The 13,389-nt window shown below is 51.7% G+C and overlaps 1 protein-coding gene across 12 annotated transcripts; it reads right to left on the bottom strand.

Annotated features, from left to right (window-relative positions):
* Window positions 1–1,766: 1,766 nt before the first annotated feature.
* FXYD5 (FXYD domain containing ion transport regulator 5) lies at window positions 1,767–13,187 on the bottom strand. Of its 12 annotated transcripts, none has more exons than XM_012190166.4 (9): window positions 13,071–13,187; window positions 12,475–12,594; window positions 12,325–12,385; window positions 10,393–10,485; window positions 9,692–9,790; window positions 6,414–6,527; window positions 5,292–5,321; window positions 5,137–5,211; window positions 1,767–2,071 (listed from the first exon to the last, which is right to left on the bottom strand). In XM_012190166.4, the coding sequence occupies exons 3-9, from the start codon at window positions 12,383–12,385 to the stop codon at window positions 2,022–2,024; spliced, it is 522 nt and encodes a 173-aa protein (XP_012045556.3). In that variant the 5' UTR covers window positions 12,475–12,594; window positions 13,071–13,187; the 3' UTR covers window positions 1,767–2,021. The 12 variants fall into 12 exon arrangements, with proteins under 12 accessions (XP_012045556.3, XP_012045557.3, XP_042087915.1 ...); XM_012190167.4 differs by having other exon boundaries at window positions 13,130–13,187; XM_042231981.2 differs by having other exon boundaries at window positions 12,719–13,166.
* Between the last annotated feature and the right edge of the window lie 202 nt (window positions 13,188–13,389).

Here is a 13,389-nt window from a genome sequence, read left to right as displayed (position 1 = left end):
TATTCATATCAAGCAGTACTAGGTCTCCACTCCAGTACTTTGGCCCCTTGATGGGAAGAACTGACTCACCGGAAAAGATCCTGATGCTGGGAAAGATTGAGGGCAGGAAAAGAAGGGGGTGACAGAGGATGAGATGGTCGGATGGCATCACCGACTCAGTGGACATAAGTTTATGCAAACTCTGGGAGATAGTCAAGGACAGGGAAGCCTGGCGTGCTGCAGTCCTTGGGGTTGCAAAGAGTCAGACACAACTAAGTGACCAACAGTACTACTACCATATATCATGTACATATAATGTACATATCACACATATAACATGCATATGTTATACATATGTATACACATGTCACACATATATATACAAAATATAACATATGCAATATATGCATTTTAATTGAATGTATCTTTAGGGCTACCTGTTATTTATATGAAACAATACAGATTTTCCATATATTAGTGTGCTTTTAAAATATTTTTTAAGTTAAAATGAGAGTTCCTCTATTAAATAAATGAATAATAATAAAGTTGTGATGAAAATGTGGCAAAAATTGAGAAGAGAATATATAAACAGTTGTATTGTGTTCTTTTTTTCTCATTTAATTACTTTGGGCTGTGCTGGGTCTTTGTTGCTGTGCGGGGGTTTTCTCTAGTCGTGGCGAGCGGGGGCTACTATTTGTTGCAGTACAAAGGCTCCTCATTGCAGCGGCTTCTCCTGTTGCAAAGCACAGGCTCTAGGGCGCACAGGCTTCAGTTCTGCCCAGTGGGGCTCAGTAGTTGTGGCTCCTGGGCTCTAGAGCACAGGCTCAATAGTTGTGGCACTTGGTCGCTCCGCAGCATGTGGGATCTTCCTGGATCAGGGATCAAACTCTTGTCTCCTACATTGGTAGGCAGGTTCTTCACCACTGAACCACCAGGGAAGCCCCAAATCATATTATTTTCTTTTCTGATACTTTTGTTTCTATTTTATTACTCATTTTCCTTCCTTTTTTTTTTTAATGCTACTCAGCCCACTAAACTGATTTTGTAACCCGTGAACAGGCTGTGACTAGAAGTTTGTGAAACATTGTTATGCAACCACTTTGAACTGGACCCTGTCTCTTTGCTTTGGCACAATGACCCTTGACCCTGGGCAGAGGCCTCCACCCCCAGCCCTGTGATTCCAAGGGTCTACTTTTGACTAAACTGGTTGAGTCCCTCCCCACAGGCGACAGAACCCAAGGGTCTTCAGGAAGTGCCCACTGGGGCCTATACCCTTCTTGACCTTGCTATGGGACCTCAGGACCCTGGAATTCCCCACCCAAACTACTCTGAGCCCACTCTAGTGGCCTTCTTGTGGACACACCCTAAACCAAGAGGGAACCAGGAGTATGGCTGGAGCTTGGATGTGCAGGGTGGGGTGTCTACACTCACGTGCTGGAGGTACCCAGAGTGGGGAAAAAGCCAGTTGCCATGGGCCTGGGGCCTCCATTTGTAATTGCCCAGTTACCAGAACCACCTCCCAACATCAGGGGCCAAGCTGGCTTTGGCTCTGCACACACCGAGGGTCTCCACCTGCCGTGGGCAGAATCCAGCGCTGACTCTCTCATTGGCCAAATCCTCCTGAGGCCCACCCCTCATTCCTCCCACCTCACCCCTGCTGGCTTGGTTCACTGTATCCCCCACCAAGGCTCTCAAGTCTGTGACGCTCCCATCTTACTCCTGGGGGCTCTGCCCCAGCCCCCGCCACTTTGTTCCACTCCCCGGTCAAGAGTGATCAGAGACCAAGGGACGGAGAACACAGGGCTTTACTTCCTGTCTGAACACAATGGATACATGGGGTGGGGGGGTGGGGCGGGCAAGCAGTCCTCAGGCAGGCAGGGCTGGGAAAGCAGGGGGCTCAGGCCATCAGTCCTGGCTCTGGCTCCATCCGCCTCTTCCCTCTCAGGCTGGGCTTTGTTGTAGGTCCAGCAAGGTCACAGTGAGCCAGTGGGGGCTCAGTCTCGGGGTGCCCATTAGATCTTCAGCCCCTGCTTCCTCAGGACTCATCTGTCACGATTCCAGCACAATCGGGGCAACTGTCTGCACTTGCCACCTGTGGGTGAAAGAAACAGTTCAGTCGTGAGTCAGAACGATACTGATTATTACGTGTGATCTGGGTGCTGGAGGATGAGGCCCATCCGCCCTGTCCCTCAGAAGGCTCCAAGGCAACTCTGAGCAAGTGACAAGAAGCTGATGGGGAAGAGCTGGCTCAAGGGTCCCCAGGGGTCACTCACATGTTCAGCAAATATTTACTGTGCACCCAGTGGGCCAGGCAGTGACCTGGGGACTGGGGACACGGGAACACGGCCAGGAGCACGAATGGAGGAAATCCCTGCTCTGGGAGCACTGACTTGCCAGTGGGGGAGACGGACAATGAGAAAAGCCCTAAGTCAAGGGTACGGATGGTGATGAGTCAGTGATGAGTGCTATGAGGAAAAATAAAACAAGGAAGGAGGCAGGGAGGCCCAGGAGTTGGGAGCATCCTCATGGCGATGATTAGAGATGCCTTAATGGGGAGGTGATATTTGAGCAAAGACCTGAAGGGGATGAGAGGGAAGCCACGTGGACATCTGGAGGAAGAGTGTTCCAGGCATAGGGAACAGTTGGGTCTAAGGCCCTGAGTGAGGGAGTAGACAGGAGGGATTAAAGGAGAGCCAGAAGGCCAGGGGATTGGGCCAAAGCAAATGAGGGGGATCTTAGAAAACAAAGGAGGGGGACTTCCCTGGAGGTGCAGCGGTTAAGACTCTGCTCGCAGTGCAGGGGGCCCAGGTTCAATCCCCGGTCAGGGAACTAGATCCTTCGTGCCTCAACTAAGAACCTGCATGCTGCAGCCAACGAAGACCCCAAAATGTGTGAAAGTGTGTGTTAGTCTCTCAGTCATGTCCGACTCTTTACGACCCCATGGACTGTAGCCCACCAAACTCCTCTGTCCATGGGATTCTCCAGGCAAGAATACTGGAGTGGGTTGCCATTCCCTTCTCCAGGGGGTCTTCCTGACCCAGGGATCTGCATTGCAGAGATTCTTTACCATCTGAGCCACCAAAGCAGCCGACTAAATAAATTCTTTTTTTAAGAAAGAAAACAAAGGGAACTTCAGAAAACAGCCCTTTTCCATCTCCCAGCTGCCACCCTTACCTACCCCTCCCTGTCCCTCTGGACTCATCTCCTACTCCTCTTCCCTCACACCTTCCCAGCCACTCCGCCTCTTCCCTTGGTTATTTTAACAAGCTCAGCTCATTCCTGCCTCCAGGGCTTTCCACTTGCTGCTCCCTCTGCCTGGTTTTTAAAATCGTCTTTGTCATCATCAGAATCCATTCTGCTTTGACCTCTTAAGAGGAAGTGCCTCTTCTCATCCTTCTCAATCTCATCTTTATTTTCCTCTTGGCAAGTCTCTTTTTCTGTATTCACACTGCTCACGAAAGCATTGACCTATTTATTGTGCTCTCCCACCAGCTGTGAGTTCCCCAACGATGGGGACCAGAGTCCCCAGCATCACAGCACAGGAGGGCACAGGGAGTGTGTGTGTGCCCAGTCGTGTCCGACTCTTTGCCACCCCATGAATTGTAACCAGCCAAGCTCCTCTGTCCATGGGATTTTTCCAGGCAAAAATACTGGAGTGGGTTGCCATTTCCTACTCGGGGGGACCTTCCCGACCCAGGGATTGAACCTGCGTCTCTTGTGTCTCCTGCACTGGCAGGTGAATTCTTTACAACTAGTGCCACCTGGGAAGCCTGGGCACAGAGTAGGTGCTCACAAATGCCACTGGAACAATTTATAGCCCTAGAGGTAACATTCAGGCTCTGCCCTCACACAGACATAGGTCCAGCCCTTCCCTGATTTTTATGTGCTGTGTGACCTTGGGCAAACTTTGCAACTCTCTGAGCCTCACTTTTCCCACAGGGGATAGCACAGTGCCTGGCACAAAGTCAGGATCTATAAACACGAGTTGAAAAACTGAGTCAACAGTGCTTGACTCCCTTATTTAACACTGATCAGACACGTGTCAGTGATCTCTTTTTAATTCTATCCATGTTCTGCCTCCCGCCTTAAGGCAAAAAGATATGGCTGTGCCCCTTTTCCTGATGAGGAAGCTGGACAAGAGAGGTCATAAAACTTGGCGTGGGTTATACAGTTTAACTGAGAGCTTGCAAACTGGTGGCCCTTGTATTTTATTTAATCTGTAGCATTATTAAAAAATCAGTTTCTCTGCTTGAAATCCTCCCTTTGTTCCCCTTTCCTGCCTGACACTGGGCCCTGGGAGGCTGAGCACAGCCTGGTGGGAGAGACGAGGGCACAAAGGAGAAAGAGGCTGAGGTGTCTGATCCTCTTGACTCCTGCTCTGCTCCTTCCTGGGGAGCTTACCAGGAAGCAGTGGCTGGAAACCTCTCTCTGGAGTCACAGCTCCTGTTTGGGGGCCCCTCCTTCAGCTCCATCTCTCACCAGGCGCTGGTGCAGCTGCTCCTTCCCCTCACTGCCTCAGGCTGCGGCATCACAGCTCCCAGGTGTTGCTACTCCTGGGGAATTGCACCATTGCATTTCCCTGCCATGTGAACAAGCCCAGGCTAGTTTGCTAGAGAAGACCACCAGGCGAAGACCTGAGGTTCCCGTTCAAACAGATCCCTGCTGACCCGCAAATGCCCTCAGAGGCACGAATACATCCAGCGGCAACCGGAAGAACCACCCAGCTGAGCCCAGACTATGTTTCCAAAGTGCAGAAGTGAGAGCTCAGTAAATGGTTATCATCTTAAACCACTGAATTCCGGGGTGGTTTACATGGATGTGCATTCTCAGTCACTCAGTCATGTCTGACTCTTTGCAACCCCACAGACTGTAGTCTGCCAGGCTTTTCTGTCCATTGGATTTCCCAGGCAAGAATACTGGAGTGGGTTGCCATTTCCTTCTCCAGGGGCTCTTTCTGATCCAGGGATTGAACCTGCGGCTCCTGCATTGGTAGGTGGATTCTTTACCACTGAACCACCTGTGAAGCCCGGTTTACATGGATATGTCTCCTTTAAAATGATCTTGTTAGGGGCCTTCAAGTCCTGTCCGGTCAGAGTGTAAGCCAAGGTCTCCTCCCTCCCAGTCCTGATGCCTCCCCCACCCAGCCCCCATTCTCACTGGTGAGGATGACGATGCCTGTGATGAACAGCACTGCTGCCACCATCAGCCCCCGTTTCCGGAGAGTGTCCTCGTCTGCAGAGAGAGAAATGGAGGAACGTGATGAGAGGGGCCTTCAGCCTCCTTTCCCCCACAGCCTCCCAAGAGTAACTTACCATAGAAGAAGGGGTCATCCTCCTTTGACCCTGGAGGGGACAGAAGGGAACAAAGGTTTATGGAGCAAATTGGCGAGCAAGAGAGTCAGAGAGGAGACACTTGGATCTCAGCCTTGGTGCACTTGGGGCAAAACCTGAAGTCCTCACAAGGAACACAGTCGGGTTCCCATCACCTCTAAACTCTTCTCGCTCATCCCCTTACTCACTGCGCTTTTCTCCCACCCCCATTCCCTACGGGTGAACTGTGTGAAGCCCTGCTCACCCCAGGGCCTTTGCACCGGCTGCTTCCACTGCCAGAAGCTCCCTTCCTCTGGCATCCACATAGTTCCCCTTAGCTTCTTCTCAGTGAAGTCTCCCTGGCCTTTTACAGAAAATACTCTCTGACCACTCTCTCACCCTAACTCTGTTGCGTCTTTCTTTTTCCCCTCCTTCATTTTCCTTGACAGCAACTTAATATATGGCTATTATTAACTTATTATATATAGTTATTATGATCCTTATTTACTGTCTCTCTCCCAAGAGAACATCTGCTCCATGAAGGGAGAGATTTTCATCTGTCTCACTCACTTCTGTACTCCCGGCACCTAGAGGAGGGCCTGGCCCACAATAAGTGCTCAGTGACTATTGTTTGAATGAATGAGTGATTGAACTCTCTATGTGATCCATGGCTGTATCATTTCCATCTGTTCACTGAGGCTGGCTGCACAGGAAGTGGAAGATCAGGCCAGGAGGGGAAGAACCAAGGTGCCCCTATACACAGAGCTCTTTGCTGACCCCAGACTGATCTCCAATGCACAGGTAAATCCAGCTGAGACCAGAGAAGCACCCAGCCAAGCCCAGACTAGACTTCCAAATTGCAGACCTGAGCGCTAAACAAATGATTGGCATTTTAAGCCACTGGGTTTTGGAGTCATCTCTATGCAACACTCACACATTCATTCATCTCTTCAGACATTTACTGTGTGCCCACCCTTTACTCACTCACAATACCAGCCCTGCAGTCAGGTATTCACCCGACACCTAGTTACTGCGCTTTCTTCTGTGCTGCGCGGTATTGAGGTGCTAAGAACATGCAGTGAATAAGAAATAGCCTGTGTCCAGTCTGAGGAGGGAGTTACTGACCAGGTTGTCTGAGAATGGAGTCCTTCCTCTCATGCCTGCTTGGGGATCGTGTCTTGGAGGGCGTGGAGCCTCGAGTGGGATTGGCAGGGGGTTTCGTCTTGGAGGGCGTAGAGCCTTGAGTGGGATCGGCAGAGAGCAGCCAGAAGATGGTGGAGGGCAGGAGTGAACCAGGGAGAGGAAGGAGACACACCGTTAATGATCTTTGGGAGTAGCCCCTCTCCCACGCCTACACTCAGTGAGCTGGCACAGGTGCCCCCCACCAACCCACAGAGGCAGCCAGGAGTGGCAGGTGCTCACCCTGATTAAGACCAACAGTCCAGGCTAGCTTGCTAACCCCGGAGGAACCCCTGGACCCTCTCTGAGGACCTTCTGCACGGCCCCATGATCAGGAATAAAGGGTAATGTCTGTCAGACCCAGACAAGGGCCTCCAGGATCTTGACCCAGTCACAGAACTTGGAGATACTGGTTACAAAACATGTTGAATATCACCTCTGCTCCCAGACCAAGAACATCAGAGGGTTCCTCTTGGTAAAAACATGAATATCCCCAAGGAAAGTCCTGCCCCTCTGGCACTGAGAAGCATCCCCAGTAAGGTGGTCACCCCTGACGGATGCCCAGATGTGAAGTCAGCAAGCAGAGAAACTGCCTCGTGACTGGCTCCCCAGGCCAGCCTCAGTGCCTCGCTTCCTAAACATGAACCAACAGCCAAAGGTTATAAGATGTTCAGGAAAGCTTTTTCCAAGAAAAGGGAGCAGCAAAGTCATGGGCAAAGATGGAAGGATCACAGGAAATGTAAAAGGACAGCCTCAGTGGTACCTAGGGCTTATCACCCCCTCCGCCAGTGTGAGGAAGCCTGGGCTCAAATTTTGGTTCTGCCATTTTGCACCGTGTGGCCTAAGGCCTGCCGAGTAACCTCTCTGGGCTTTAGTTTTCTTCCCTGTAAAATGGGGTACCAACAGCTCCTACCATGTAGGGTAGTGATCAGCACTAAATGACCGATCATGTAAAAGTTTAGCACAGTGCATGGAGCAACCCTCAGCACACTGCTGTATTGTCTACTTGGCTCCGACTCTCCCCTTCTTATGCGCAGTCCACCTTTTTCTCAGGGGAAATGATGCTGCTTCCCCAGATCATCTCGGTCTCCTACGGTAACCCAGCCACAAGGGGGAGCATGTGACCCAGTCTCATCCTTTCCCGTAGCGCTCAGTGGCTTCAGTTGTGTCCAACTCTGTGCTACGCTATGGGCTGTAACCTGCCAGGCTCTCCTGTCCCTGGGATTCTCCAGGCAAGAATGCTGGAGTGGGTTGCCGTGCCCTTCTCCAGGGGTTCTTCCGACCCAGGGATCAGACTCGCATCTCTTATGTCTCCTGCATTGACAGGCGGGTTCTTTACCACTGAGCCACCTGGGAAGCTCCATCCTTCGCTGGGACCTTTCAAATTCCAAGTTAAAATTTTCAGCAGATGCTGGGTGAAACTCAGAAGTTCTGAGCCTGCAGGTGATGGAGCCACTTCCTTGCCAGGTGAAAGACAAGTTCCAGCACGAGAGAACAAATACACAGGAGGGAGAGAAGCTCTGTGGGGGCTGGGCAAGCTTGCGATTCAGCAGTGCCTTTTACCTCTTGGCTCCTTGACCCCCTCCGCCCAGCTGAATTTTCATCACGAATAACCAGGGATATAGAAGAACACATAGAGTAACCCAGGTCAGCAAGGACTCAGAGTAAGAGAATCCAGAAATATGAAGATGTTTTCTCAACTGGAAAATGTGGAAACAGCTGCTATACCCCGACACCCATGGTTGTACAAAATTAAAAAAAAAAACAAAAACTCCCTTCCCCCAAGACACTATATTTCCATCTGTTGTAAAATTGTTTTAATAGACAGACTGTCAGCAAGAGATGCTTTACTGTCATCACTGGGAAGTTGTAACAATGATAACAATAAAAAAAATCTACAGGGGGAGGACTTTCCACGTAGTGCCCTTGTGCAGTGCCCAACCTGAGCAACCATGCATGCATTCCAGCTTGTGAGTGGCCTAAACTATAGGATTTTCCAGTGGGGGCTGCTTCTCAAATATGGGCCATCACACAGGCATTAGAAACCACCTATTACCTTTATTTCCGCTCATCTCCCTTTCCCAAATGTTACCCCTAGTAACATTGACTCACTTGTCCTGTGGTGAGTCACCTCTTCCCTTATTCTTGATCTAAGTGGTTCAGACAGAGCTGAAGGGGTTTTCCAGCCCCACGATGGGGCACAACACTCAGCCCTGACCAATCAGAGCTGTTCATTTCCCAGGCTCCCATTGGTCAGTCATGGGCACATGACCCCACCTGGGCCAATGAGAATCAGCTCTAGGCCTTCTAGCTAGCAAGGCACTCTAGTTGCTGAGTTTGTAATTGCAACTTAGGACTAGTGGACCACTTTTGCCACTAAGATGGGAAAGACCTCTTCAGAATGAAGATAGCAGAGCTGAGAGAGGAAGAAAGTCGTGATGACAGTGCTTGAGCTCTTTGACCCAGCTGTACCTGACATTAGTGCCTCTATACTTAACAAAGCATATATTGCTAATAATTTTTTTTTCAGTTGGGTTTTCTGAATTTTGTAACTGAAAAGCTCCTGCTCTAACATTAAGAAGATCTACACCAAGGATAAACCCACAGGCACATTTCCCGCATCAGCCCTATGAAGGGACCTGAATCTTTTATTCAGGGTCTTGGAGGGACTTCCCTCGTTGTTCAGTGGTTAAGAATCCGCCTTCCAATGTAGGGGACACAGGTTTGATCCCTGGTCCAGGAAGATCCCACATGCCTCAGAGCAACTAAGCCCGAGGGCCACAACTATGGGGCCCAAGCACTCTAGAGCCCATGTTCCATAACAAAAAGAGAAGCCCGGGTACTGCATCAAAGACACTGTGCAACCAAGACCCAGTGCAACCAAAACAAAATTAATTAATTAATTTAATCAAGTTACATTAAAAAAAAAAAGAGGGTCTCTGAGTCTATCAAATTTGAAAATGCTGCAAACCAGATGGGCCCTCTTGGGATGGCTGCTGCAAATAAGCTTTATTATGACTCCGAGAAGTCCCAGCAGATAGAAACGTGTTTAACTCAAGAGTTTCCCAAATATCTTTAACTGCAAACCAAAAAAAAAAAAAAAAATTGGAAAAATGTATTAATTCCCCAGACGGATGCTCTGAGAAACGTACTCAGGGAAATGCTGCCCTAGATGGAGAATTAAACACAACTCAAGTATGTTGCTGGGCCAGTCCCAGGTCTACCTTGCATCGTGCTCTTGTCCGTCCCCTGACCTGTTGTTAGAAGCACCTCCGTTTCCGTTGTTTGCTGGGTCTCGGTCTCCATCTGGTTCGGGGTTGCTTCTACTCAGGGCAGAAGAGAAAGGCGGGGAGGGTGAGAAAGGAGTGAATCATGGATCTGCAGAAAACAGCAAGGGTCCTTCTCCTTGAACCAGGCTGGCTAAAATCAAAGATGTCCACAGATAAATGTCGCTGTGGGGGTGAGACCACACGTGAGGGGGGGGACCCTCTCACGTGCCGCTGGTAGCAGGGCAAGTCGGTGGTCCTGTGCCCCACAGGGTCATGATTAAACTTCAGAGCCAGGTTCCTGGACCCTCATCCCAGGCATGTCACTGACTTTTGGTGACTCCTTCGGTGAGTGACTCTGAGCCTCCTGTAAAATGAGGATAGTGCTCATTTCTTTCTCAGAGAGCTTGTGTGAGGACTGGGTGAGTGAATGCAGGGTAAGTATTTAGAACCATGACTGTCCCTTCATTTGTGCTGTAAGTGCTCAAGGAGGAAGGGACGAGGTTTCTCATTGTGGCGCTGTGAGCAGCAGGATGAACTGAGCCTAGATGGAGCCATGCCTGAAGGCGCATCCCTGGACTTTTCAGTTACACAAACCCCAACACTCCCATTTGGTTCAAGCTTGAGATTTTTGTTGCTGTGACAGGATGTTGACAGACCCATTCCTTGTTCCTCATCTGGGGCTGGAGTAGGGACATGAGTGATTTCAGTCACTGGATCTGCTGGAGTTACGACCTCCTTTGATATCTGTCCTGGAAAATCAAGGATGAGAAGTCAGTGGGGAGCCTTTGGTCCCCCTTCTCTCACCAACACTCTTACCGTCTCCTCCCTTCTGAAACCTTGGTGGTCTGTTGGTGGGGCAGCAGTTGACCGATCAGCTTTGGTGGAAGTGTTTTAAGAAATGCTAACACCACAGCACCCTACCTCCAGCCGCCTCTCCCTATCCATCCTTGTGGGATGAGAGAGGCAGTTAAGGCAAGTATGCCCAGGTGCTAGAGTCAGCCAGGGGCCTGATTTCAAATTCTGTTCCCAATAACTTCCTTGCTGTGTGACCTGGAGCAAGTGAAACCTCTCCGTCTGAGCCCTGGTTGCCCCCTCTGCAAAGTGAAGATAATTCTTGAATCTATTTCTCAAGACTGTAGAGAGGGTGAAATGAGATGGAGGTGGGAAGAGTCTCCCCTACTGCTTAATATGCAGTCAGTGCTGGATATCGGATATCATATCTATCAATCGCCACTGCCCCCAGCCTGGCCCCGCCTCCATCCTCTCCCTCTGGGACCATCGCACAGCTTCCTCCCTGGTCTCCCCGCTCCCCACACACAGCCAGAGGGAGCCTGTGAACCTGATTCAGATCAGGCTGCTGGCTGAGTGCCTCCTCTGGCTCCACCTTGCTCTGAGTAAGAGCCAAAGCCCTCATGTGGCCCATAAGTGTCCCCCCCAACAACCCGATCTCCTGTCACCTCTCTGACCTCTCCTGTTTCCACCCCACCCCTTGTTCATCCCAACCCAGGCCCGGCCTGCCTGCTGTCTCTCACGCTCTCCAGATAGAACTCATATTCCTCACATACCTGCTTTGCTCATCCCCTCCTCTCCTTGTATCTGCCCAAATGTCACTTTCTGGTGAGGTCTTCCCTGATCACTCTATTTAAGCAAGCCTCATTTCTCTCTTCTATTTTCTTCCCATAGCATTTTCCACCTTCTAGCATATAATATTGGGTTGGGCCAAAAGTTCGTTTGGTTTTTTCCATAAGATGTTATGGGCCAACCCAATATAAGTTACTGAATGCATCTGGTGTCTGTCTTTCCAATTAGAATGTGAGCTCCTGTTTTATGCCTTGCTGTTTCCCCCGTGCCTAGAATAAGATCTGCTCAGTGAACGCTTGTTGAATGACTGAATGAACACACCAAAACCATTTTATCCCAGAGAAATGGGGCCACTTCGGTGCAGAGTTTGCTCTGGGTTCCGGGGTAAGAGCCCAGCCCCTCCACACACTAGCCTCTGGCACAGGGCACTTTCCTTCACTGAGCCTCAGTTTCCTCATCTGTAAAATGGCCATAATAGCATCATAGATTAGAGCAGAAGCTGAAACAAGCACCTGCCATGTAGAAAGCACCTGCAAGGATCCCCCATAGATACTGTTTTCAGAAAACACTTCACAGGCAAGAGTGACACGTCTTCAGCTGCTGGACTGGCCTCAGCTCACCCCCTTCCCCTAATCACATATCACCCGAGGATCCAGGAAGCTCCTGTGCTGTGAGTCGAGGGTTCCTGGCTGCCAAGTAGAAAACCTACACCCATCTCCCTGCCAAATCAAACTCCGTGAGTTCTTCTTGGAAGTCAAATGGAGGATGCTCAGCAGGACAGGCCCTGGCCAGACTCACTGGAAGCAGCCACCCAGGTCTGAGGTATCTAAACAGGGTGTAACCTTGGCCCCCTTACTGGGGCCCCCACTTCCTGGTGCCAGCTCAGTAGAAGACTGAGGACACAGGAGAGAGAACCCAGATTCACCAGGCAGCCGCCCAGCAACACAGGCACTCGAAGTGGGGCTGGGGGCTCTGCAGCAGGGTGGAAAGAAAGGGCTGGGCCTTACCTCTGGTGGGGAGAATCAGGCCAACGGTGATGAAGAGACACAGGCGACCAGAGGGCGACATCTATAAAGCAAGCCAGAGCTGGGGTCAGCCAAGATGTCAGGGAGGCAGGGACAGGGCAACCCCCGGGACCCTGCAGCTCCCTTCCTTACCCTGAGCAGGCCCCTCTGGCTTCAGAGACCCCTGCTAGGGCTGATGGTTGGCTGTGGGGAAGGGGGCCAAGGGGAGGGTCTCAGAAGTGGAGGTTCCCAGCAGTCAATCCCTGGTTCCCTCTGCAGGTCCCCAAAGATAACAAAAAGCATCAGTCTACACCAGGCTCCAAGAAGCAGCCACTGCCCAGGACAGTCCCCCTGCCCCACGAAGTGGAGAAGCACTCAGGGGCCGGCTGGGACTGACCCTGCCGGGCAAGGGGAAGGCGCTGGGGCACAGAAGAGGAGATAGGAGGGCCTCGGCCCTCCCTCTGGGGCTGTCCTCAGAGCGAGGAGCCAGCAAGGAGGGGGAAAGAGGAAGAGTGAGTAATGTGCTTCTGATCTCAGAGGAAAAAGTGAGTTGGTGTGAGGGCCTCCCAGCAGGGACAACAGAGCGGGATGCCGGGCAGATCTGAGCGGGTGAGCGGGAGGTAGGCGAACTGGGGAGACTGAGGCAGGAGGCGCCGAGTGGTGCCCACATGGCGGTGCCGCAGACAGCGGGACGGAGAGTGAGCATGAATGGGGGGCGGAGAGGCGCCGAGAGGATGGTCTCTACCCACCTGAGCCCGGCGCTTGGGCAGAGGGGAGCGGATGGGGGACAGTCGGAGCAGACACTCACGTCAGCGCCGGGGGTCCCAAGCCGGCAGCCTCGTACTGAGAGGGCGGCGGCGGCGGCTGCGTCCGGGCGGAGGGTGTGGCCAGGGGAGCGCGCTGGCGGGCGGGGACCGAGACGGGCTCAGTCATTTCCTCTCGGGCTTCCTGGCTTCGGAGCCCGGGGTGGGAGCAGGAGGGGGAGACGTGGAGGGCGATGCGGGGGCCTGCGGTGAGAGGCAGGGCGGAGGCCTCCGCCCACCCCGCCTAGGGGAGGCTGGGGGCGGG

The sequence above is a fragment of the Ovis aries genome, chromosome 14 (assembly GCF_016772045.2).
Source record: "Ovis aries strain OAR_USU_Benz2616 breed Rambouillet chromosome 14, ARS-UI_Ramb_v3.0, whole genome shotgun sequence".
Classification (NCBI taxonomy): Eukaryota; Metazoa; Chordata; class Mammalia; order Artiodactyla; family Bovidae; genus Ovis; species Ovis aries.
This window is presented reverse-complemented; position numbering and strand designations above follow the sequence as displayed.